Genomic DNA, 16,851 nt, shown 5'->3' with positions numbered 1-16,851 from the left:
AAAGTGTTAGACCATTAAACTTTTTTCGCCTTTGATTTTTCCATGTTAAAATGATCTCGATCTGTGTATGACACGAGAGCACATCATGGCGTTGGTTAATTTGTTTCATAAACCGACAGATAATTAAGCCTAATTTGACTTCCTCCACAGTCCATCATTTCAATCTCACACTGACAGCACCATGGACTCGATGTGATCTTGCCCGTCATCTTGGGGGAAAAGAAGATGCTCACTGAATGGTGCTTTTAGCGCTTCTATGAATTTCTTCGATAAATCAGAAATCTGATACAGTTCCGGGGAGGTGCGCGGAAACACCCGATCGTGACAGATGGCACCGCCGCAGCGTTAGCTGTGTGGTGCGATTAATTAAATCTTGATACGAAAAACGATTTCCAGTGGCCGCCGGGTGTGGTAAAACCAAATTAAAAAAAAGAGCGAAAGAAATGGAACGTAACTCCGCTACGGCGACGTTTAACTTAAACCACGATCGTCCGACATCACACTGAAAGTCGATTGATATCTTCTTGCAAATGGACGATCCAATAGCAGCACACGCCGTCGCTTCACGATCCGAACCGCGACTATGGAGCGGCCCACAGGAGGACGATGGCACGGCAATTTATTTCTTTATTTTGTCTAATAAATCCCCCCGTCTTTCCAACATCCTCAAACCATAATCTTGCGCCTCAGAGGTCGGCGGGAAGACGCTGTGTCCTCGGTGAAATCAGATAAACAATACGCGCATCATATGTGTGTGTGTGTGTGTGTGTGTGTGTGTGTGTGTGTGTGTGTTGTGTGCTTGGGGCCTCCCGCGGATCGATGAGATCATGCCTAACGGGGCACCGGGGAGGCACCCTATTGATAGGTTTTAATTTGCTCCAAAATCGCACATCTGTAAATCAGATGCTCTAGATCGCAGGAAGAAGATTTTCGCTACGCGAGAAGGGGATTGTTTCCCGTATAATTGAAATTTGAATGGATTATCCTTCGTTCAAACAGCTTGGCTAATAATTTATCGGAAGCTTAAAATTCCGTTTGTGGTTAGAAATTAACAGCTTTGAATCAATTGTCTCCATCTACTCGAACATGTTGTTTATGTATGTTTTCCCTCAATTTCTTTCAGAATTCTTCGAAGAGCTACTGGTCCAATCCAAGCACGGGTTTCACGCCATGTTCAAGCGCACGTACGGCACAATCTACGAGCAAAACTCGTACGTCTTCGCTGATCTGTTTGCTGAGCTGGAGCGCTACTATGCCCACGGCAAGGTGGACCTGTCCGAAACGATGGATCACTTCTTTAACATACTGTTCCAGAAGATGTTTACCGTGTTGAATGCACAGTACACGTTCGATAACAAGTAAGTGCTACATTCGCTGTATCGTAAATCCCATCTACTTTTCCTCCGAGCTGCACTGACCATTAAAGGGTGTCTGGTTTGTAACCTTTTTCTTTATTAAATTATTTCTCCCTTCTGCGCAGATATCTTGGCTGCGTTAGTGAGCACATGAAGGAGCTAAAGCCGTTCGGAGACGTGCCCGACATGCTGTCGCTACAGATCAAGCGTTCGTTCATCGCGACCCGCAAGTACGCGCAGGCGCTCGCATCCGCAGCCGAGGCGGCTCGCAACATGATCAATGTAAGTGTATTGTGTCGCCGTGGAGGAGCTGCTCTTATCTGCCAGCGTTCCACATCTGCTCGGTGCTTTCACTAATTTCCGTTTTCCGTTCTCCTCACGCAGGTGCGTCTGTCGGCCGAATGTACAGCAGCCCTGACCAGGATGAGCACGTGCAATGTGTGCGCCGGGCAGACCAAGAAACCGTGCGAATCGTACTGCGTAAACGTGATGAAAGGGTGCTTTCCGAGCTACGAAGAGATCGGCACGGAATGGGACACATTCGTGAGCAAGATGGAGCGCATCGCGGAGCGGCTGCTCGGTCCGTTCAACATCGTCATGGTGGTCCAGCCGATCGATGTCAAGATTTCGGAAGCGATCATGAACTTCCAGGTAGGGCAAGATCAAAGGACGCGCGTCACCTTTTGGGCAATTGCTAATAACAATAACAATTTGTGTTTCGCCTCCTTAGGAAAACGGTAAGGATATTTCCGACCGCATCTTCCAGGGCTGTGGGCAACCGGCACTGGGACGCATGCGTCGCTCTGCCAGTAAACAAGTGGCAGACAGCTACGCAACGAACGGGTTCGAATTCCAGCCACGCTTAATTACAACGATGGGCCAACAGCAACTGCCGCTGGTGGAGGGTATCGGCCGGCGGGCGATTGCACTGCCAGCCCCCGATTCGACCGAGTCGGCCGATTCGCAGTTTACGTTCGAAGGCGAAGAGCAAGACGAGGACACTGCGGCGGACGCATCGGACAAGCGTATCAGCAAGCGGGCCGCCGGCACTAATGCAGATGGTGGTGATTCGACCAGCCGCGAGCTGAAGTACGAACCGCTGCAGTTCTCGGACGGCGACGTACAGTTCACCAACAGCAACGGCCCACCGGTGAGTGGATCGTCCGGCATCAGTGCCGGTAGCGGTGACGGCAGTGCCGCTGGGGCACGGGCGAATCGGCGCAAACAAAAGGGCGGTCGGAAGCAGGCGAGCGAGCAGGACGAGCAGGACATTCAGGAACCGATGATCGATCGTATGGTGCGGGACATCCGCCAGAAGGTGAGCAACTCGAGGCGATTCTGGACCCAGCTGCCCTACATGCTGTGCAACAATGAGGAGGTTGCCGAACCGCCCGCGAACGATGCCAGCTGCTGGAACGGAACCACGGTTGATCGGTAAGTGTGTGATGTGATAATGGTGGTCTGCTTGCTCCGCTCATCATGCAAATGATAACGATACTTCTGTCCATATTCAGCTACCAGCCTAATATTATTTTGGGCGAAACGGACACCAATCCGGAGTTCCCGAACAGGGTGTTCCAAGGGCGCCAGAGTACGATCGTGCAGCAGCAGCTGTTCATCCTGCGCACAGCCATCAGCCACCTCAGCCATGCGTACGTCGGCCACGCTGTAGAGTGGACCGATCAAGGTAAGGAGCGCAGGCGAAACAATCCAACCCATTGGACACTTTGCTAATCTATTGCTTGTACCTTTCCTTTCGCCCAACAGAGGATGGCTACTATGGTAGCGGGTCCGGTCAGGGCAGCGGTATCGATTATGAAGAAACGGCCGGATCCGGCATGGGTCTGTGGGAGATCGATGTGCGGAACGAGCGGCGACCGGGAGCGGACGACGTGTTCGTGCCACCCAAAATCAGCTTCGACAGTCCGCGCGGTCCCAGCGGTGGTATCTCCGAAATCGGCCACGGCCCAACCACCAACGATCTCGACTACACGGCATCGGCCGGCGTGCCGAGCGTTGGCGGCAGTGGGGACGTTGCGGGTAGTGGTGGTGCTGGCGGCACTAGCACCGCCGGAAGCTCGCACACCACGCCAGTGCTGTCGATCGAGCGCGCGCTACTCCAATTCTTCCTGCCCATCGTAATGGCGTGGTTTGGTGGGCTGTTTTCCGAATTGCTGTGATTTGTTTCTAAACACTCTCGAACCCCGTGGTGCAACTACTACTTCTGGCAAGCTGTGAAAAAGGGTGCGCGTGCGCGAGGTTCCGTCCCGGGTCCATTTTCATCTTTCCATCCTGGGCATCCCTGCATTCTGCTGGGGATCGTACACATTCGGATGTGATTTTTTCTTTCTTTCTATGAAATCGGCTCGGAATAGCTCCCCCATTGTGTACATTATGCGCAGTTGTACATGAATGCGTCTGCTAGTTGTATTTATTTTATTACCTTTGCAAGCGCCATAGGCAAGGATTTTAGTTAGCAGTTTTGCTAGAAACACTTCAATCGAACGAGCTACTTAGCAGTTGTTTTTTTAAGTTTGTCCTCATACCATTCAACGAAGCGCACATGCGAAGAGAGGGGCAATCGAAAATTGCGAACCAGATCCGACTAACGCATAGTTACACAGATTTATTTGGTCCGTATTCTGGCGTCCCTTAGCAAGCACCATTCCACCAGCTTTGGCCCCGTGTTGCAAAGCAACAGAACGTACCAGATGGGCAGCTGTGGCTGTACATTTGAAAAGGTGTATTTATGCTTCTATTTCAATACTGCGCACGAATGCATTTTGTTTTTTTTTAATAGAAGCTAATTTTGTTTACAAATATTGAACAACATTAGCATTAATGGAACAGAAAAAAAAACAATAATATGTCGGTCAGATTCCATTCTTTCCAACTTTGCATTTAATGACCATGAGATTGAAATTGATTAGATTTTGACAAGACAAACCCCATAACAAACCACTTCCCAGAAATCAGGAAACTTCCATCCCTGCCGGCAGATATCGAACCGAACCGGCAACAGCCGAAATCGATTTCATTATTAATATGCGTTTAGGCCTTATACATTTTCCCTTCTCTAGTCAAATTGAATAGTTTAAATGTTCCCCGCGAGATGCTGTTTGCCGGTTTGTGTCGCCCTGCGCTAGCGCTCCTGGTTGGCAGGGTGGTGGGAATGTTCGTATCAAGCGGTACCGAACGGTTCTCCTTCTGCGCGGTTCCCTGAACTGATTGGTTGTAGTGTGCACATTTACGCCTGCTTTCTGCTTGCTTACTGACGCTTCATTGTGATTAGTTAATATCAAATTACTGTGTTTTTTTTTATCTATGTACATACGTATCATTAGATGTACTAAAGTATAAGTAGGTGATAAAACCGTAGATAGGACTGAGTAAGAAATAACGGCAAACAAATACATAAACAAAATATCATCTAACTATTAGACACCAGGAGAAGTGCGCAAATGGCATACTTCTGCGATAGATAGGGCATTGGCAGATTGGTAAATGCCAAACGAACGCAATAACAAAAAAGTTGAACACTCCCAGCCCCAAAACGATATCGAATAATATACACCATCAGCTGCGATCGACGGGCAAACGGTGAAAAATTTGGCAAACGAAATATTTATCATTATGTTATTTTATGCTATTGTATTGTAACGGATTAACACGTGCGCTGTACTGTTCTATCATTTAAAAAAAAAGTTGCACGAGCAATGCTACAGTTTTCGTTCGCACATTCGGTCCGTTTTGTAGAAAATGTAAAAAGTAACCGATCAGAACCGAGAAGAGCACATGTTGATACAGTATCGACCTCAATGCTGATAAGTGATTAGCTGTGATTCCTTTTTGCCGGACCCGGAATGCAGTTTGCTTAAGATGGCCAGTGTCCCATAGCATCCAACAGTAGTCTGCCAACCTTTCACATTATCGATGTTGTCCAGCTCAAGAAGAACCGAACCAGGAGGGGAGGTGGAAGAGTATTAAAAACAATAGGAAAACAAATATTTCTTTTTTAACAGCAACAAAATTGATTGGCAATAAAGCATCCACGCATAGGTCGGCGCATAGGATCAGGAACGATGAGCCAAGTGAAATAGTAATTGTAAATAGAATTACAGTAATATATACTTATGCATATAGCGATATACATGCTCCAGCAACTCACTGCGGTGGGATATAGACTCCACTAGATGTATCTGAACAGCAATCGATTTAGCACCCAGCCCGAGCACTCATGTAAGTTGTAAATCGATATGAATGAGATAAATATTGAGCAAAACCCAAGCAAGTAGTGTATGCGTACTGCTGCTAGCACCGTAGACTGTCCGACCGAAAAAAGCCTTTCCAAGAGTATACTAGTTGTGTAAAGCGTGGTGTTGTGAGGCATAATGTCGATGGCACACAAGATACAATCCCTATGTAATCGATGATCCGTTGCGAATGCAAATACTAAACATTACAAAATAAGTTTTCTCCCCCCCTCATAATGAATGAAAACGGAAAGTAAAACTTAGGTAATGTGAGTGCGTGACTGAGAAAGCGGATTAATGGAAATGAAAATAAAAAATTTATAAAAAAAACTGTTCTTGTACATTTATCTAATCATTTAAACAATTCATTTGTTCATGTTTACGATCATGTACATTATTTTAATGTTTTATGTGAACATTGTATCCGTCGTCTGTAACTGATTTCTTCAACGGTCTATATCAAATTCAAATCGCTTGTCAATCTCTACAGCCACTATTATAAACGTTTACATTTTGGTCTGTTTTCCTGTCAAATATACAGACAAAGAGAGGCTCTCTTCTTTCTCGCTTCCTCCTACGGCTGGCGGATGTATTTCGCATCTTCCGATTGATTTGTGTTGTTGATGTTACGAAAGTCGTGAAGGGATTTTGGTCAAAACAAAATATTTACTCTGTTCACTGCCTGCCCGCAAATCGTATAAAGCTGACGAGTTCCCTCTACCGACCATGGTGCTCCCACAGATCTTAACATTTGCGACGTCGTTAAGCATCGTAGCGCTTGCCGCAATTGGTTTGATCTACTATTTCGAGAATCATACGGAACAACGTCGAGCGCACACCAGTAGACCAGGCAATAATAGTGGCGGCCAACGTTCGGATTTTACGGGCAGATATAATCCTCAGGATGAAGAGTAAGCTGATAAGACTGTGGAGGAATATTGTTGTTGCTGCAATTACTCATACAATCACTTCGTCGCCCTTCTACTTTGACAGCATCTACTGCACCATTTGTCTGGAGGAAATAAGGCCCACCAGCCGATGGACGCTCCCTTGCCGACACTCGTTTCATCTGGATTGTCTCGACAAGTGGATGGTCAATAAGCAGGAATGTCCCAACTGTCGAAAGCAAATCTAACCTAAACCGGCCGGCGATATTTCTCATCCCTCCTGGATGGAGGTCCTAGGGTAGCGTGCTATACACACTATTGCTGATTAGGCTAATTGGTAGAATAATAGTTGTACATGTTTTTAGAAGAATGTTTGAGTCAAATATCAGAATAATGCCTTATGAATGGAGACGGAAGGACAATCCATTTCTTTCCTATTTTCGTTTACGGCAGCGCCCGTTTGATATGTTTAGCTTTAGAAGGAGACTGTTCTTAACGAGATAGCAATAATACCAGTCAATTCCCATACAATACCAATCCTTTGCTAATTCGATTCAAAGCAATCTATCGGTATGAACCATACTTGCTAATGACGTTCCGGAAGATAATTCGTTTGGGCGAAAATCACACGAGCATAACAGTGATACAGCATGGTTACATTTCCGAACGAAAGAGCAATTCTCTTGATCTTGAATGTAATAGCGAGAGTCAGTTTTGTTTTTCGAAAGCTTCTGTAAGTAAAACATCAATAAAAAAAAATTACAAAATGTTAAATTTAAGAATATTTCACTTTTTTCTTCATTTACGCACGTTCCGCCTGCATTGTGAAGAATCGCACCTCTAGGAAGCATAATTAAAATGATGGAAATGAACAAAGAAAAACAAATCAATCAGTCCGTCATTGAATGCAGATCGATCCAGCTTTAACAATCAATGCCCACTTTGATCTCACTGACGGAGAAGTTGTGTCCCATTAATGATGAAAACTTAACCGTAGTAGGCTATGCAAAGAATTAAGTAACAACAACGTTTCTGAAAGAATCTCCTTTAATAAAATTGTCAACAATCACAACCAATGGTAAAATTCTGTTCATCCTAAGTCATGAAGGGTTTACAACTAAACAAAATCTCCATGACGTATAATCCATTATCACATGTAATATCATACAGGAAATCCGATAAGCGAGTAAATTACGTAAGCAGCTGCAGTACAATTGCCGTGAAAGTGGAATTTGTTGATAATCTCTTTCAGCTATTACTCGGCTTGTCCGCTGAAGGCGCTTGCAGTGAAGCCATGTGTTCACAGGTGAAGCAACTTTGGGAAGCAAACAGGCTCAAACATTTTGCATGATAGCAATGGCCACAATCGAACCTTCTCCAAGTAGTTTCATCTCCCATCTGTGGTATTTCGCATACCTCACACAGTGGCTCATCATTTTCAACGCCATTACCCGATCTGCAAAAGCAAAGCAATAGAAAAGACGCAATTAGGACGCTGGTGCTAAGTGCGGTAGGATCAATCAAACAAATGCTACTTACCGCCGTCTTGGCGCATCACGTACTGCTCGATGCTTACTTTAAGTAGTAGTATCCACAATTATTTTCTTAAAAACGTGAAGATTTTTTAAGTGGTGGTCATTTTTATGTTTACTTACGGGTTGCGCTGTGAGTTTAGCTGCACAAAAGCGACAATAAGTCCAACTAAAGCAAAAGTTGTTCCGATAATTTGACCCCACATCGGTAAAGGAATGTTATCACATGCAACTACAAATTGTTCTACTAGCTGTTTTTGTCTTTCCGCGTATCGTAGCCGCTGAAGTGCTTTATGGAAGCATTTGACTTGAAAGATTAAGGAGAAGAAATTTGAATGGGTCAAAGTCTGTTGATATTTCTGCTTGGACTGTTTATTTTCATTCGTACTTGTCAAGCAGTTTGTGCGTGTGTGTTAGTATTGTCAAGCAAATGCCCTATGTTTAGTTCTTCGAATTCAGTCCTTTCGGCAAAGTGCACACGCCACGCACTATGGGTGCGTAAATATGAGACCGGACCTTTCCAACTGAATTTTGGTGTCGTATGCGAAGTCGTAGTGGGGAACGTGGATTTACTCTTTCAAGTTTGAATGTGGTTTCGCGATTCGTTCAGTGCATTAATAACTGATATTAGTTTTCCTCGAATCGATGCACGAGTTCATTATATTAACTATAGCTGGGGTTTGTTTCTGGAGCGACCAACACGCACGTTTGGAGCAGAGAAAAATGATGATTGGGCTTAGAGAATGACAATGCCCACGTCCTTTCCTTCAAACAATTCATTATCACTTTTTCCCTTGTAGTGTTTTCTTTTGCAATATTTATTATAATTTTATCAAATTATGATAGTATTTACACGAGTCAAACGATACCGATGGAAACCCTTCGTACGATTGAATATGATCCAAGAAGCAAAAACGAAAATGAAATGAACTTCTTAATATTTTTAACATCTTAAAACAAAACACAGCTTTCGTATTGTTACAGTTGCTACCTCTTTGGTAGAACCTCATTATATTTCACCGAGTTCACGAAAAAACATTCCAAAGCCCAGAGTCACAACACCACGTGCTGGACATGTGTTGGCGTGTTTCAGCACAGGCCGCGGAATGAAGAGCTGCTAGGATCTAATCGGGAACAACGAAGCCCGTGGTAGCAGCAGTGTCCGTGCTTTAGACTATTTTTTCCTGATTACACCCGATGCATTGATGATGATGACGACGATGACGATGCGGCACGAAGGCTTATGCCGATGGCTTGGCAGCGGCAGCAGCGGCGGCGGCGGCAGCCTGAGCCTTCTCCTCGCGGATGCGATCCTTCTTGAGCACGCCGTAGTAAGCGCGCTTGTCAGCCGGCGTCTGGAAGCGACCATGACCCATCTTCGACGAGGTGTCGATGAACTTGAGCTTGATCTGCTCGAGGGCAGAGCGCTTGGTGTGCACCAGCAGCGATTTGCGCAGCGTGATTACGCGACGCTTGGCACCGATGCAGCAACCCTTGATCATGAGGAAGTCCTGGTTGATCTCTCCGTAGAACGGGAAACCACCCATCGGCGTGATCGACTTGTCGGTCAGATCGTACTCGGTGGCAGCGCTGTTCTTGATGACCTGTGTTTGAGAGACATAACAACGATTCCAGTTAGTTCAAAACCAAAACCAGCTCTTAACAAAGTTATTTCATTCAATGCAAAAAGTTTGCTACGCCTGAATATCATCAGTCCTATCATTTGGTATACACAGTGTGTTCATGTATTATATTAGTTTGATGTCGGCAATAGGGTAAGTTATCATCATCTATGACTTTAGGCTTCGTTTTGCATTCACAAGTGGAGGGAAGGACAAATAAAGCGGTTTCGGTTATCCTTACCTTGCCATCCTTGGTGTGGATACCAGCACCCAGGCGGTAGATCTTCTTGTTCAGCTCCGTACGATGATGGTAACCCTTCTGACCGGCACGGGCGACGGTGAAGGCAACGCGAGACGGATGCCACGCACCGATACAGGCAACCTTGCGCAGACCCTTGTGCGTCTTGCGCGGCAGCTTCTTCGTGTGCCAACGGCTGGTCACACCCTTGAAACCCTTACCCTTGGTAACGGCAACGCAGTCGATCATCTCGTCCTGCGAGAACACCTGCGACACCGGAATCGGCTTCTCGAGATGCTCCTTCACCCAGTTAACCTTGTCGGCGATGGAACCACCGTTCAGCTGGATCTCGATGATGTGGGCCTTCTTCTGACCCTGCTTGATCAGACGAATCTGTGGAGAGAGGAGAAACAAAATGTTATTGCAATAAATGCCAAAACAAAATGGACAGATAAAGATGGGATAGGGAAGGAAATGTGAACAGTATGGTTTATCTCCGTGATCATCGCCCAACGGGACGAAGGTACGACGAAGGTTAAGGAATATACCGTTCATCGCCACGCTTACGAAAAAGAAGGACTTTTCCGAAGGGGCAATTTAATCTGCGACATCGAGGAACAGCCCTGGATTGAACTACCATTGCCGGCCCCCGAACGGTAGGATTCAGGCAAGCTGATTCCTCCGTGAGGTAATTTCCTGTCGCTTATCTGTGGAAAATGTCTTGCTAGGAACAGTTTCTTAAAAGACCGAGGCTCTTACCTGCGAGTGTGCGATGACACGGATGAACTTGCAGTAGCGGACCATCTTCTTGAAGGTGTCCTCAATCGACTTCTTGCCCAGATCGTCGGTCCACTTCTTCGAGGCCTTGGTGAAGGCCTTCTTCTTGCTCGCGTGCCTTCAAGAAACAAGAACATCCACATAACGACACACTTGTCTGCGGGAGGGGAGTACCGGCAATCCGATGCGACTCTCGCATGGTGTACTGACGCACGGTTCACGTATCGCTCCATTATATTTGCCCGCTTCGAAGCACAACCTGGGCACCGCGTACCGGACCCGGAACCTTTCCATCAACCTTTCATTACGGGTTTGCCATGAACCGTGGGCCGTGGGAAGCCTTTCTTTTCGATTCGCCGTTGGCATGAAAGAGAAGAAAAGGGAACCGGCCTCATCGTGCTAGGCAGTGGTAGATGATCGTAATGGACGGCGTGCTTTCGTTGCTCTTCCATACGATATCCACCATCACCACCGCCAGCAGAGCGGAGGACGACATGTTCCCTCGGCATGGTCGCCAAATAGTTCAACCGAAAAGGCACTTCCGGGGGAATTTCCCCCTTCCGTTCTTAGAGCGTCACATACTTGGCTCAGATGACCAACCGAAGATAGAACCCTCTTACAGTGATCGAAGGGCTTTACGATTTGGTGATTAATTAATTGCAAGGCACTACACATTTATTTCGTATCAGAAGAGGTACATAAATAAATGTGTTCTGAATAACGCATACGAGCAGCAAGCAACACGCTTTGGCTAGCACGCTGATCAGCAGGAAGGCAGCATATGTCAGATTCTTCGTACATGAATATTCAGACAGTTTGCCACTTGGGCGAATTCACATCATAAGAGCGTGCGAGACAAAGCGTACTTCATTTGTCGCTGATGATCGCATGAGTTATTCCAGTATGCAACCTCCAAAAGATCGTAACATGGATTTGGCGATCGTTTCGCAGGCGCGTTCCAACAACTACGAGCAGTTTTACACTTACCAGTTCTTGTAGAAGCGACGACGGCACTCCTCAGACAGATGCTGGGCCCAGACGTTGCACAGAGCACGCGGTCCGAACGGCGTTTCGATGTAGCCGACGGCACCGACAACCACCAGTGGCGGGGTTTCGAGAATCGTGACCGCTTCCACGACCTCCTTCTTGTTAATTTCTGTAAAATGAAATTAAACCAAAGAACGGATATTATACTATTATGTTGTGGTACAGTCCACGTGGAAGGATGTGAATGTAAACCATCGCTGGAGAATGTGTTCATCAGACAGCCCTAGTTCTAACTGGTTTGTCTCTCAAAGTTGTTTCAGAGAATTTAACCGTATGATAAAGATAGTCATCATATTAAAACACATTCAAGTGCGGGCCTGCGAGTTTGGTGGTGGGGTAAAACAATAGTGCTATCGAACTTACTTGAACCTGGACGGTCGGCTTCACGCACGATGTGCGTCATGCCAGCCTTGTACGCCAGGAACGCGGTCAAATGCACCGGCTTGGAAGCGTCGTCCTTAGGGAACGCCTTCACGCGACCCTGGTGGCGCGAAGCACGCTTCTTCGGGTAGAAAGCCATGGAACCATGGCGAGGTGCTGAAAACTTACGATGAGACTGAAAGCAGAAGAATAACGAGAGTGAGGTTAGGATCACCGGATTGATGTACGCTCCCGCTCTCCTCCATAAAAGAGGCAATTTCCCACTGAACTTAAGGCATGTAAAATCAAAGGTTACAATACAATAAATCAACCTTTGGGTCTCGTTGTACGATCACATAATTAGATTAAATAAAAAAATTAGCTATGACTTGTAATTAAAAATGCCACATGGATTTTCAATAGCCACTTAAGTGAGGTTAAGTTTCACGGGCTTACTGAAACTTTCTATCAGCAGCAATGTAATTTTTATTTATAACTGCTATCACTCGATCAATTAAGCGAAATGTTTTCACGGTTATAAGTAGAAACTAATATCTCACAAATTCAACACATTTCACCACAAGTTGCACCAACTTACCATCTTGAGACACAAACACTGCCTCCTTCCTCGACGAAGAGCAAATCGGAAAAGAAATGTGACCGGATTTGGTTGTCGCTCCAAGCCTGTGTAAAATTCTATGGAAACAAGGTATGATCGTGTACAATTTTCTGACACATGCTTTTGACAGATACAAATTAAATTTGCTTAGAAATGTCATAATTTGCCAAAAATTAAAACAGCACTAATCATAGACATTCAAATTTATTCAACAAAATCGCAGTATAAATATTTGGACAACTGTTCACCTAATTGAAGTTCACAATTAAGCTCCTTTTTCCCAACATTTTTTTTTCTAAAATTTATGAGAGATGGATGAAAACGATCAAGTTCAATAATACAGCTTCCATTTGAACATGATAAAGAAATAATTAGTTTTGGTAAGAGATCAAAAGAATCAAACAATACTTAAATTACAAAGAAAATTCTTTGTAATTGGATCATATCTTTCAAAATTCGGCTTTTGCTTTCGTTACTTCGTTCTGTCAAACGCAAATGGAAGGAACCGCCCAACGTTGAATTTACGTTGAACAGTAAACAATTGTTTATTTATTTATTCCTTCTACAGCATGTAGAACTACGTCTTGAGCACATTGCAAAAGCTGTATCCGGGACAATTTTTACTTTTATTTAAGCACTATGCTACTTCGCACTGGACCCAATATTGTTTTACTTCTTGCGCTACTTGTAAGCTTCTCCTCTATCCTGCTGTCGTCCTCCGTCGGTGCTGAAAGATGGTGTGCAAATAATCCCAAAGATACCATATTCCGCCGGCTTGGTACCAAAACTCCGTACCGCCACGTACAGAACAAGGATGTACGCAGCATAGCCACTGTGAACGGTAGGGGGAAAAATCTCGCACTGCTGAGAAGAATGCAAACATTTAATCTTTCATTCACACTTCACAGGCTGCACCGTCAGCAAGATATGGGGCCTGTTTCGCCACGGTACGCGAAACCCATCGAAAAGTATCATCGATCACATGCGTACCACACTTCCGGAACTGCAGCGGGACATACTGGAACATGGACATATATGCCGGGATCAGCTAGAGCTGTTCGAACGCTGGCAGCCCCGGGTTACAGTCAAAGACGCAAAGCTACTCGTGCGCGAAGGTGGCGACGAACTTTTCCAGCTAGGCCAAAGGATACGTAAACGGTTCGGGACGCACATTCCGGAACGGTACGATGAACATGACTTCCGGTTTAAGTTCACCAAAACCGAACGTGCAGAGTATAGTGCTCGGAATTTTAGCCACGGCCTTTTCGGCCGTGACGAACCGATCCAATATCCGGAGGCACTACATCGCGACCCGGTACTACGGTTTTACAAGGGTTGCGACAAATGGAAGAAGCAGGTGAAGCAAAATCCATACTCATACCACGAGATGGACCGTTTCGGTAGCTCCAAGCAAATGAGAAGCGTGATTGAGAAACTGTCGAAACGAATCGGAACGTTCGTTAGCCCGGAAGAGGTACACGCCATTTATCAGACGTGTGCTTTTGAAACCGCCTGGAGCGATCGGGACATCTCACCGTGGTGTTTGCTGTTCGATAAGGAGAGCATTTCCACGATGGAATACAACGAAGATCTAAAGTACTACTGGATCGATGGATATGGTTATGATTTAACGCATCGGCAGGCATGTTCCGCTTTTGCCGATCTGTTCACCAATTTCAACAACGAAAATGGATCTCGTTTCACGTTCTATTTTACACATTCGGGTACGCTTCTGAAATCGATCGCCTTTTTGAATCTATACAAAGACAACGAACCGCTGAGGGGGGAAAACATGCGTCACAAGCGAAAGTGGCGCGTCAGCCACATTGATGCGTTCGGAACCAATCTTTACTTTGTGCTGTATGGGTAAGTGTTGATAGGTTTGACTTAAGAGGCTTCTGCTAATATAGTCTGGCCCTTTCCAGTTGCCCTGATGGAACACAATCGATCGCATTATACCACCAAGAGAGGCTTACCAATATACCAGGCTGCCCGGAAGATGTACCGCTTTGCAGTTACGATCATTTTAAACAAATGTACGCCGACCGTATTGAACAGTGTGATTTGAGTGCGATGTGTTACGAGCCGCATGTGCCTAGCAGTGAAAAGGACGAATTATGAAACTATGTTTAAATAGTGGATTTTATTTATTTTTTGCGCTGTTGTGCTTACTTTAAATACAAAACGACGCTTTTGTCTGCAGCTTGCGAAGCACGCAATTTTAGATCGAATAAATACAGCACACCGGTGATGTTGTGGAAACAAAACAATAGACAACGAACCGTTTTAATATATCAGCGATTATTTTATCTGATCGTTTGTGGATCAAATGCTTTCTTTCCCTCACTTCCTTTAGGTTTCTAAGTTGTTGACAAAATCGGTTATATCTTATCTTATCGAAGCGATACGTAGAAAAGCCAACAATACGTTCTCCGCTGTTCCACAGCAGTAGTACAGCGTGTGCAAGATAGCAAGCGATGTGCCATAAGGCTGAAAAATGAACTTCTCAGACGTTGTGTTGGAAACTCCGTTGATTGTGGAAAAGTCCAAATTCACAACGACGGCCATTCTTTTCCTGCAGCGACAGAACAGCCAAGAAGTGTACTGTGATTTTGTCACCACCGCCGAAGAACACTTTCGTCCCAACTATGACCGGATTCAGCTGAAGCGTTTATCTGTGTTGAATTTGTAATGCAGCGAACAGCGGATTCATGCGAAGCTAGGAGAGTATGTAATTCGTCTATTTTTCTCCTCTTTCCCTTACCATATCCTAACTAGATCGATGTGCGTTATCTGCCGCTGCGACATTAAGTACAACAATCAGCGGAGAGCCCTGAAATGTGACCATGCATTCCATGCAAAATGCATCAAGCAATGGACATCCTTCCAGAACATTTGTCCGATTTGCAGGATTGAGTTGTAGTGAACCACGAGATAAAACCCCCGATTTCGCAATAAACTTTTCGATTTGTTAGTTACACGTTTGAGTGATATACTGCTAGAAGGGACACGATCATACTTCAATGTTGTTTTAATTTATTTTCACAACAAGATTGTGACATACCTTGTCGTACGATATTCGTTCGTTTAAACTAGTTTCTTTGCTTCGAAGAAGCTCTTGAGATGCCTCATCTGCCAGACGCCCATTATCAGCAGCACTACGGTTTGAGCAACCGACCACCACAAGACACGCTGGTTGGTACTGTCGCTGGTTTGTCGGAAGCGTTCTTCACGGTACTGTTCCGGGGAAGAAAGGAAACAGGAAAGGCATCCATCCCAAAAGCGGGCATTACTTAGCTGCACTAATCGACATTCTAGCAGCTAGGTTCTACTTACTCTCTGGTAGTTCTGCTCCTTTGTGATTTGATCCACCTGGTCGAGGAGTTGACGAATGCGCAGCTGTAATTCGGTTAGCTTTTCCTTCTGTGCCACATTAGCGTAATCGATCGTGTGCTCTCCGACCTGAATATCGAGGTGCACTCGGAGCTGCGATCCACTGAACCAGGCGGTGCTGTTCGAATACATACACAGCACGTGTTCTCCCGGTATATGGGAGGTGAACGAAATACGTCCTGCAAAACGAGTTAGTACGTGAGTAAGGAAGCTTACGCAAAGCCTGCACACACACACTGTCCTTTCACTTGCCTTCGGAGCTGTAAACACGGGAAAGGATCGTCTTGTCGTCGGGATCCTTGATTTCGACGTGCATTCCAATACCGGGCGATGATGGCATGAATCCACCGGACCGTGGATCATACAGTTCCACCTTGTAGTTAGCTAAAATAAAGAGAACAAACAGCATTATCGACCCATGGACAAGTCGCTTGCGGAGATTCGCCCTTCCTGATTTGTTTGCCTTACCTACTACAGTGGTTTCGTCCGGTATTTCTTCGATGAAACATTTGCGTTCGGTTTCACCGATGTGAAAGTACAGTCCATTCGAGAGAGGAACAATGAGCAGCGTGGCTAACACCACAAATAACGAAGGGTTAAACATTTTAAGCACGATAGAAGCCAGCAATGTAGAATACCAATTTTACCAACAAAAAAAATCGAGAAACGAAGCAATTTTCTGCCGACACGTCAATAGAAAACGCAGCCTTTTGACAGCAAGCAAGAGAAACGTCACCGTGCTGCCAAGATGCGTACGATAGCGGTGGA

At 45.4% G+C, this 16,851-nt stretch overlaps 7 protein-coding genes across 7 annotated transcripts in view; 4 read left to right on the top strand and 3 right to left on the bottom strand.

The window, feature by feature from the left end:
* Positions 1-4,879, top strand: part of LOC121589741 (glypican-4) — a 58,622-nt gene extending 53,743 nt beyond the window's left edge. The window contains exons 3-8 of the mRNA XM_041908852.1: positions 1,124-1,358; positions 1,481-1,637; positions 1,740-2,006; positions 2,086-2,789; positions 2,870-3,042; positions 3,123-4,879. Of these exons, the coding sequence (XP_041764786.1) occupies positions 1,124-1,358; positions 1,481-1,637; positions 1,740-2,006; positions 2,086-2,789; positions 2,870-3,042; positions 3,123-3,535 (1,949 nt within the window). The 3' untranslated portion in view covers positions 3,536-4,879. The remainder of the gene's footprint in view (positions 1-1,123; positions 1,359-1,480; positions 1,638-1,739; positions 2,007-2,085; positions 2,790-2,869; positions 3,043-3,122) is intronic.
* A 1,298-nt stretch (positions 4,880-6,177) lies between these two features.
* LOC121589750 (protein goliath-like) lies at positions 6,178-7,293 on the top strand. The gene is made up of 2 exons (XM_041908862.1): positions 6,178-6,519; positions 6,602-7,293. The coding sequence occupies exons 1-2, from the start codon at positions 6,335-6,337 to the stop codon at positions 6,741-6,743; spliced, it is 327 nt and encodes a 108-aa protein (XP_041764796.1). The 5' UTR covers positions 6,178-6,334; the 3' UTR covers positions 6,744-7,293.
* A 231-nt stretch (positions 7,294-7,524) lies between these two features.
* LOC121589748 lies at positions 7,525-8,413 on the bottom strand. Its single transcript, XM_041908861.1, has 3 exons — positions 8,151-8,413; positions 8,035-8,070; positions 7,525-7,951 (listed from the first exon to the last, which is right to left on the bottom strand). Exons 1-3 carry the CDS (start codon positions 8,231-8,233, stop codon positions 7,744-7,746), a joined length of 327 nt encoding a protein of 108 aa, XP_041764795.1. The 5' UTR covers positions 8,234-8,413; the 3' UTR covers positions 7,525-7,743.
* Positions 8,414-8,995: 582 nt separating this feature from the next.
* On the bottom strand, positions 8,996-12,774 carry LOC121589743 (60S ribosomal protein L3). The gene is made up of 6 exons (XM_041908856.1): positions 12,670-12,774; positions 12,075-12,267; positions 11,652-11,820; positions 10,647-10,782; positions 9,891-10,280; positions 8,996-9,631 (listed from the first exon to the last, which is right to left on the bottom strand). Exons 1-6 carry the CDS (start codon positions 12,670-12,672, stop codon positions 9,269-9,271), a joined length of 1,254 nt encoding a protein of 417 aa, XP_041764790.1. The 5' UTR covers positions 12,673-12,774; the 3' UTR covers positions 8,996-9,268.
* A 421-nt stretch (positions 12,775-13,195) lies between these two features.
* LOC121589742 (multiple inositol polyphosphate phosphatase 1) lies at positions 13,196-14,954 on the top strand. The gene is made up of 3 exons (XM_041908855.1): positions 13,196-13,531; positions 13,599-14,556; positions 14,616-14,954. Exons 1-3 carry the CDS (start codon positions 13,330-13,332, stop codon positions 14,809-14,811), a joined length of 1,356 nt encoding a protein of 451 aa, XP_041764789.1. The 5' UTR covers positions 13,196-13,329; the 3' UTR covers positions 14,812-14,954.
* Positions 14,955-15,004: 50 nt separating this feature from the next.
* Positions 15,005-15,668, top strand: LOC121589747 (E3 ubiquitin-protein ligase MPSR1-like). Its single transcript, XM_041908860.1, has 2 exons — positions 15,005-15,378; positions 15,469-15,668. The coding sequence occupies exons 1-2, from the start codon at positions 15,188-15,190 to the stop codon at positions 15,611-15,613; spliced, it is 336 nt and encodes a 111-aa protein (XP_041764794.1). The 5' UTR covers positions 15,005-15,187; the 3' UTR covers positions 15,614-15,668.
* A 41-nt stretch (positions 15,669-15,709) lies between these two features.
* LOC121589746 (transmembrane emp24 domain-containing protein eca) lies at positions 15,710-16,792 on the bottom strand. The gene is made up of 4 exons (XM_041908859.1): positions 16,552-16,792; positions 16,336-16,467; positions 16,027-16,262; positions 15,710-15,927 (listed from the first exon to the last, which is right to left on the bottom strand). The coding sequence occupies exons 1-4, from the start codon at positions 16,685-16,687 to the stop codon at positions 15,778-15,780; spliced, it is 654 nt and encodes a 217-aa protein (XP_041764793.1). The 5' UTR covers positions 16,688-16,792; the 3' UTR covers positions 15,710-15,777.
* Between the last annotated feature and the right edge of the window lie 59 nt (positions 16,793-16,851).

This window comes from Anopheles merus, chromosome 2R, assembly GCF_017562075.2.
Source record: "Anopheles merus strain MAF chromosome 2R, AmerM5.1, whole genome shotgun sequence".
NCBI classification, from domain to species: Eukaryota; Metazoa; Arthropoda; class Insecta; order Diptera; family Culicidae; genus Anopheles; species Anopheles merus.
The sequence above is the reverse complement of the archived record's forward strand: the minus strand, read 5'-3'. Positions and strand labels throughout refer to the sequence as shown.

Bases quoted from the DNA above. Each gene is read 5' to 3' on its own strand.
- LOC121589750 (XM_041908862.1), top strand. From the start codon at position 6,335: ATGGTGCTCCCACAGATCTTAACATTTGCGACGTCGTTAAGCATCGTA. The intron at 6,520-6,601 runs GTAAGCTGATAA...CTACTTTGACAG, and splicing joins TATAATCCTCAGGATGAAGA to CATCTACTGCACCATTTGTC.
- LOC121589748 (XM_041908861.1), bottom strand. From the start codon at position 8,233: ATGTGGGGTCAAATTATCGGAACAACTTTTGCTTTAGTTGGACTTATT. The intron at 8,071-8,150 runs GTAAGTAAACAT...TACTACTTAAAG, and splicing joins CTAAACTCACAGCGCAACCC to TAAGCATCGAGCAGTACGTG. The intron at 7,952-8,034 runs GTAAGTAGCATT...TTGCTTTTGCAG, and splicing joins CGTGATGCGCCAAGACGGCG to ATCGGGTAATGGCGTTGAAA.
- LOC121589743 (XM_041908856.1), bottom strand. The intron at 11,821-12,074 runs GTAAGTTCGATA...TTCATTTTACAG, and splicing joins AGCCGACCGTCCAGGTTCAA to AAATTAACAAGAAGGAGGTC. The intron at 9,632-9,890 runs GTAAGGATAACC...TCTCAAACACAG, and splicing joins TCCACACCAAGGATGGCAAG to GTCATCAAGAACAGCGCTGC.
- LOC121589742 (XM_041908855.1), top strand. From the start codon at position 13,330: ATGCTACTTCGCACTGGACCCAATATTGTTTTACTTCTTGCGCTACTT. The intron at 13,532-13,598 runs GTAGGGGGAAAA...CACACTTCACAG, and splicing joins CAGCATAGCCACTGTGAACG to GCTGCACCGTCAGCAAGATA. The intron at 14,557-14,615 runs GTAAGTGTTGAT...GGCCCTTTCCAG, and splicing joins CTTTACTTTGTGCTGTATGG to TTGCCCTGATGGAACACAAT.
- LOC121589747 (XM_041908860.1), top strand. From the start codon at position 15,188: ATGAACTTCTCAGACGTTGTGTTGGAAACTCCGTTGATTGTGGAAAAG. The intron at 15,379-15,468 runs GTAATGCAGCGA...TATCCTAACTAG, and splicing joins CGTTTATCTGTGTTGAATTT to ATCGATGTGCGTTATCTGCC.
- LOC121589746 (XM_041908859.1), bottom strand. From the start codon at position 16,687: ATGTTTAACCCTTCGTTATTTGTGGTGTTAGCCACGCTGCTCATTGTT. The intron at 16,263-16,335 runs GCAAGTGAAAGG...CTCGTTTTGCAG, and splicing joins CCGTGTTTACAGCTCCGAAG to GACGTATTTCGTTCACCTCC. The intron at 15,928-16,026 runs GTAAGTAGAACC...TCCCCGGAACAG, and splicing joins AGGAGCAGAACTACCAGAGA to TACCGTGAAGAACGCTTCCG.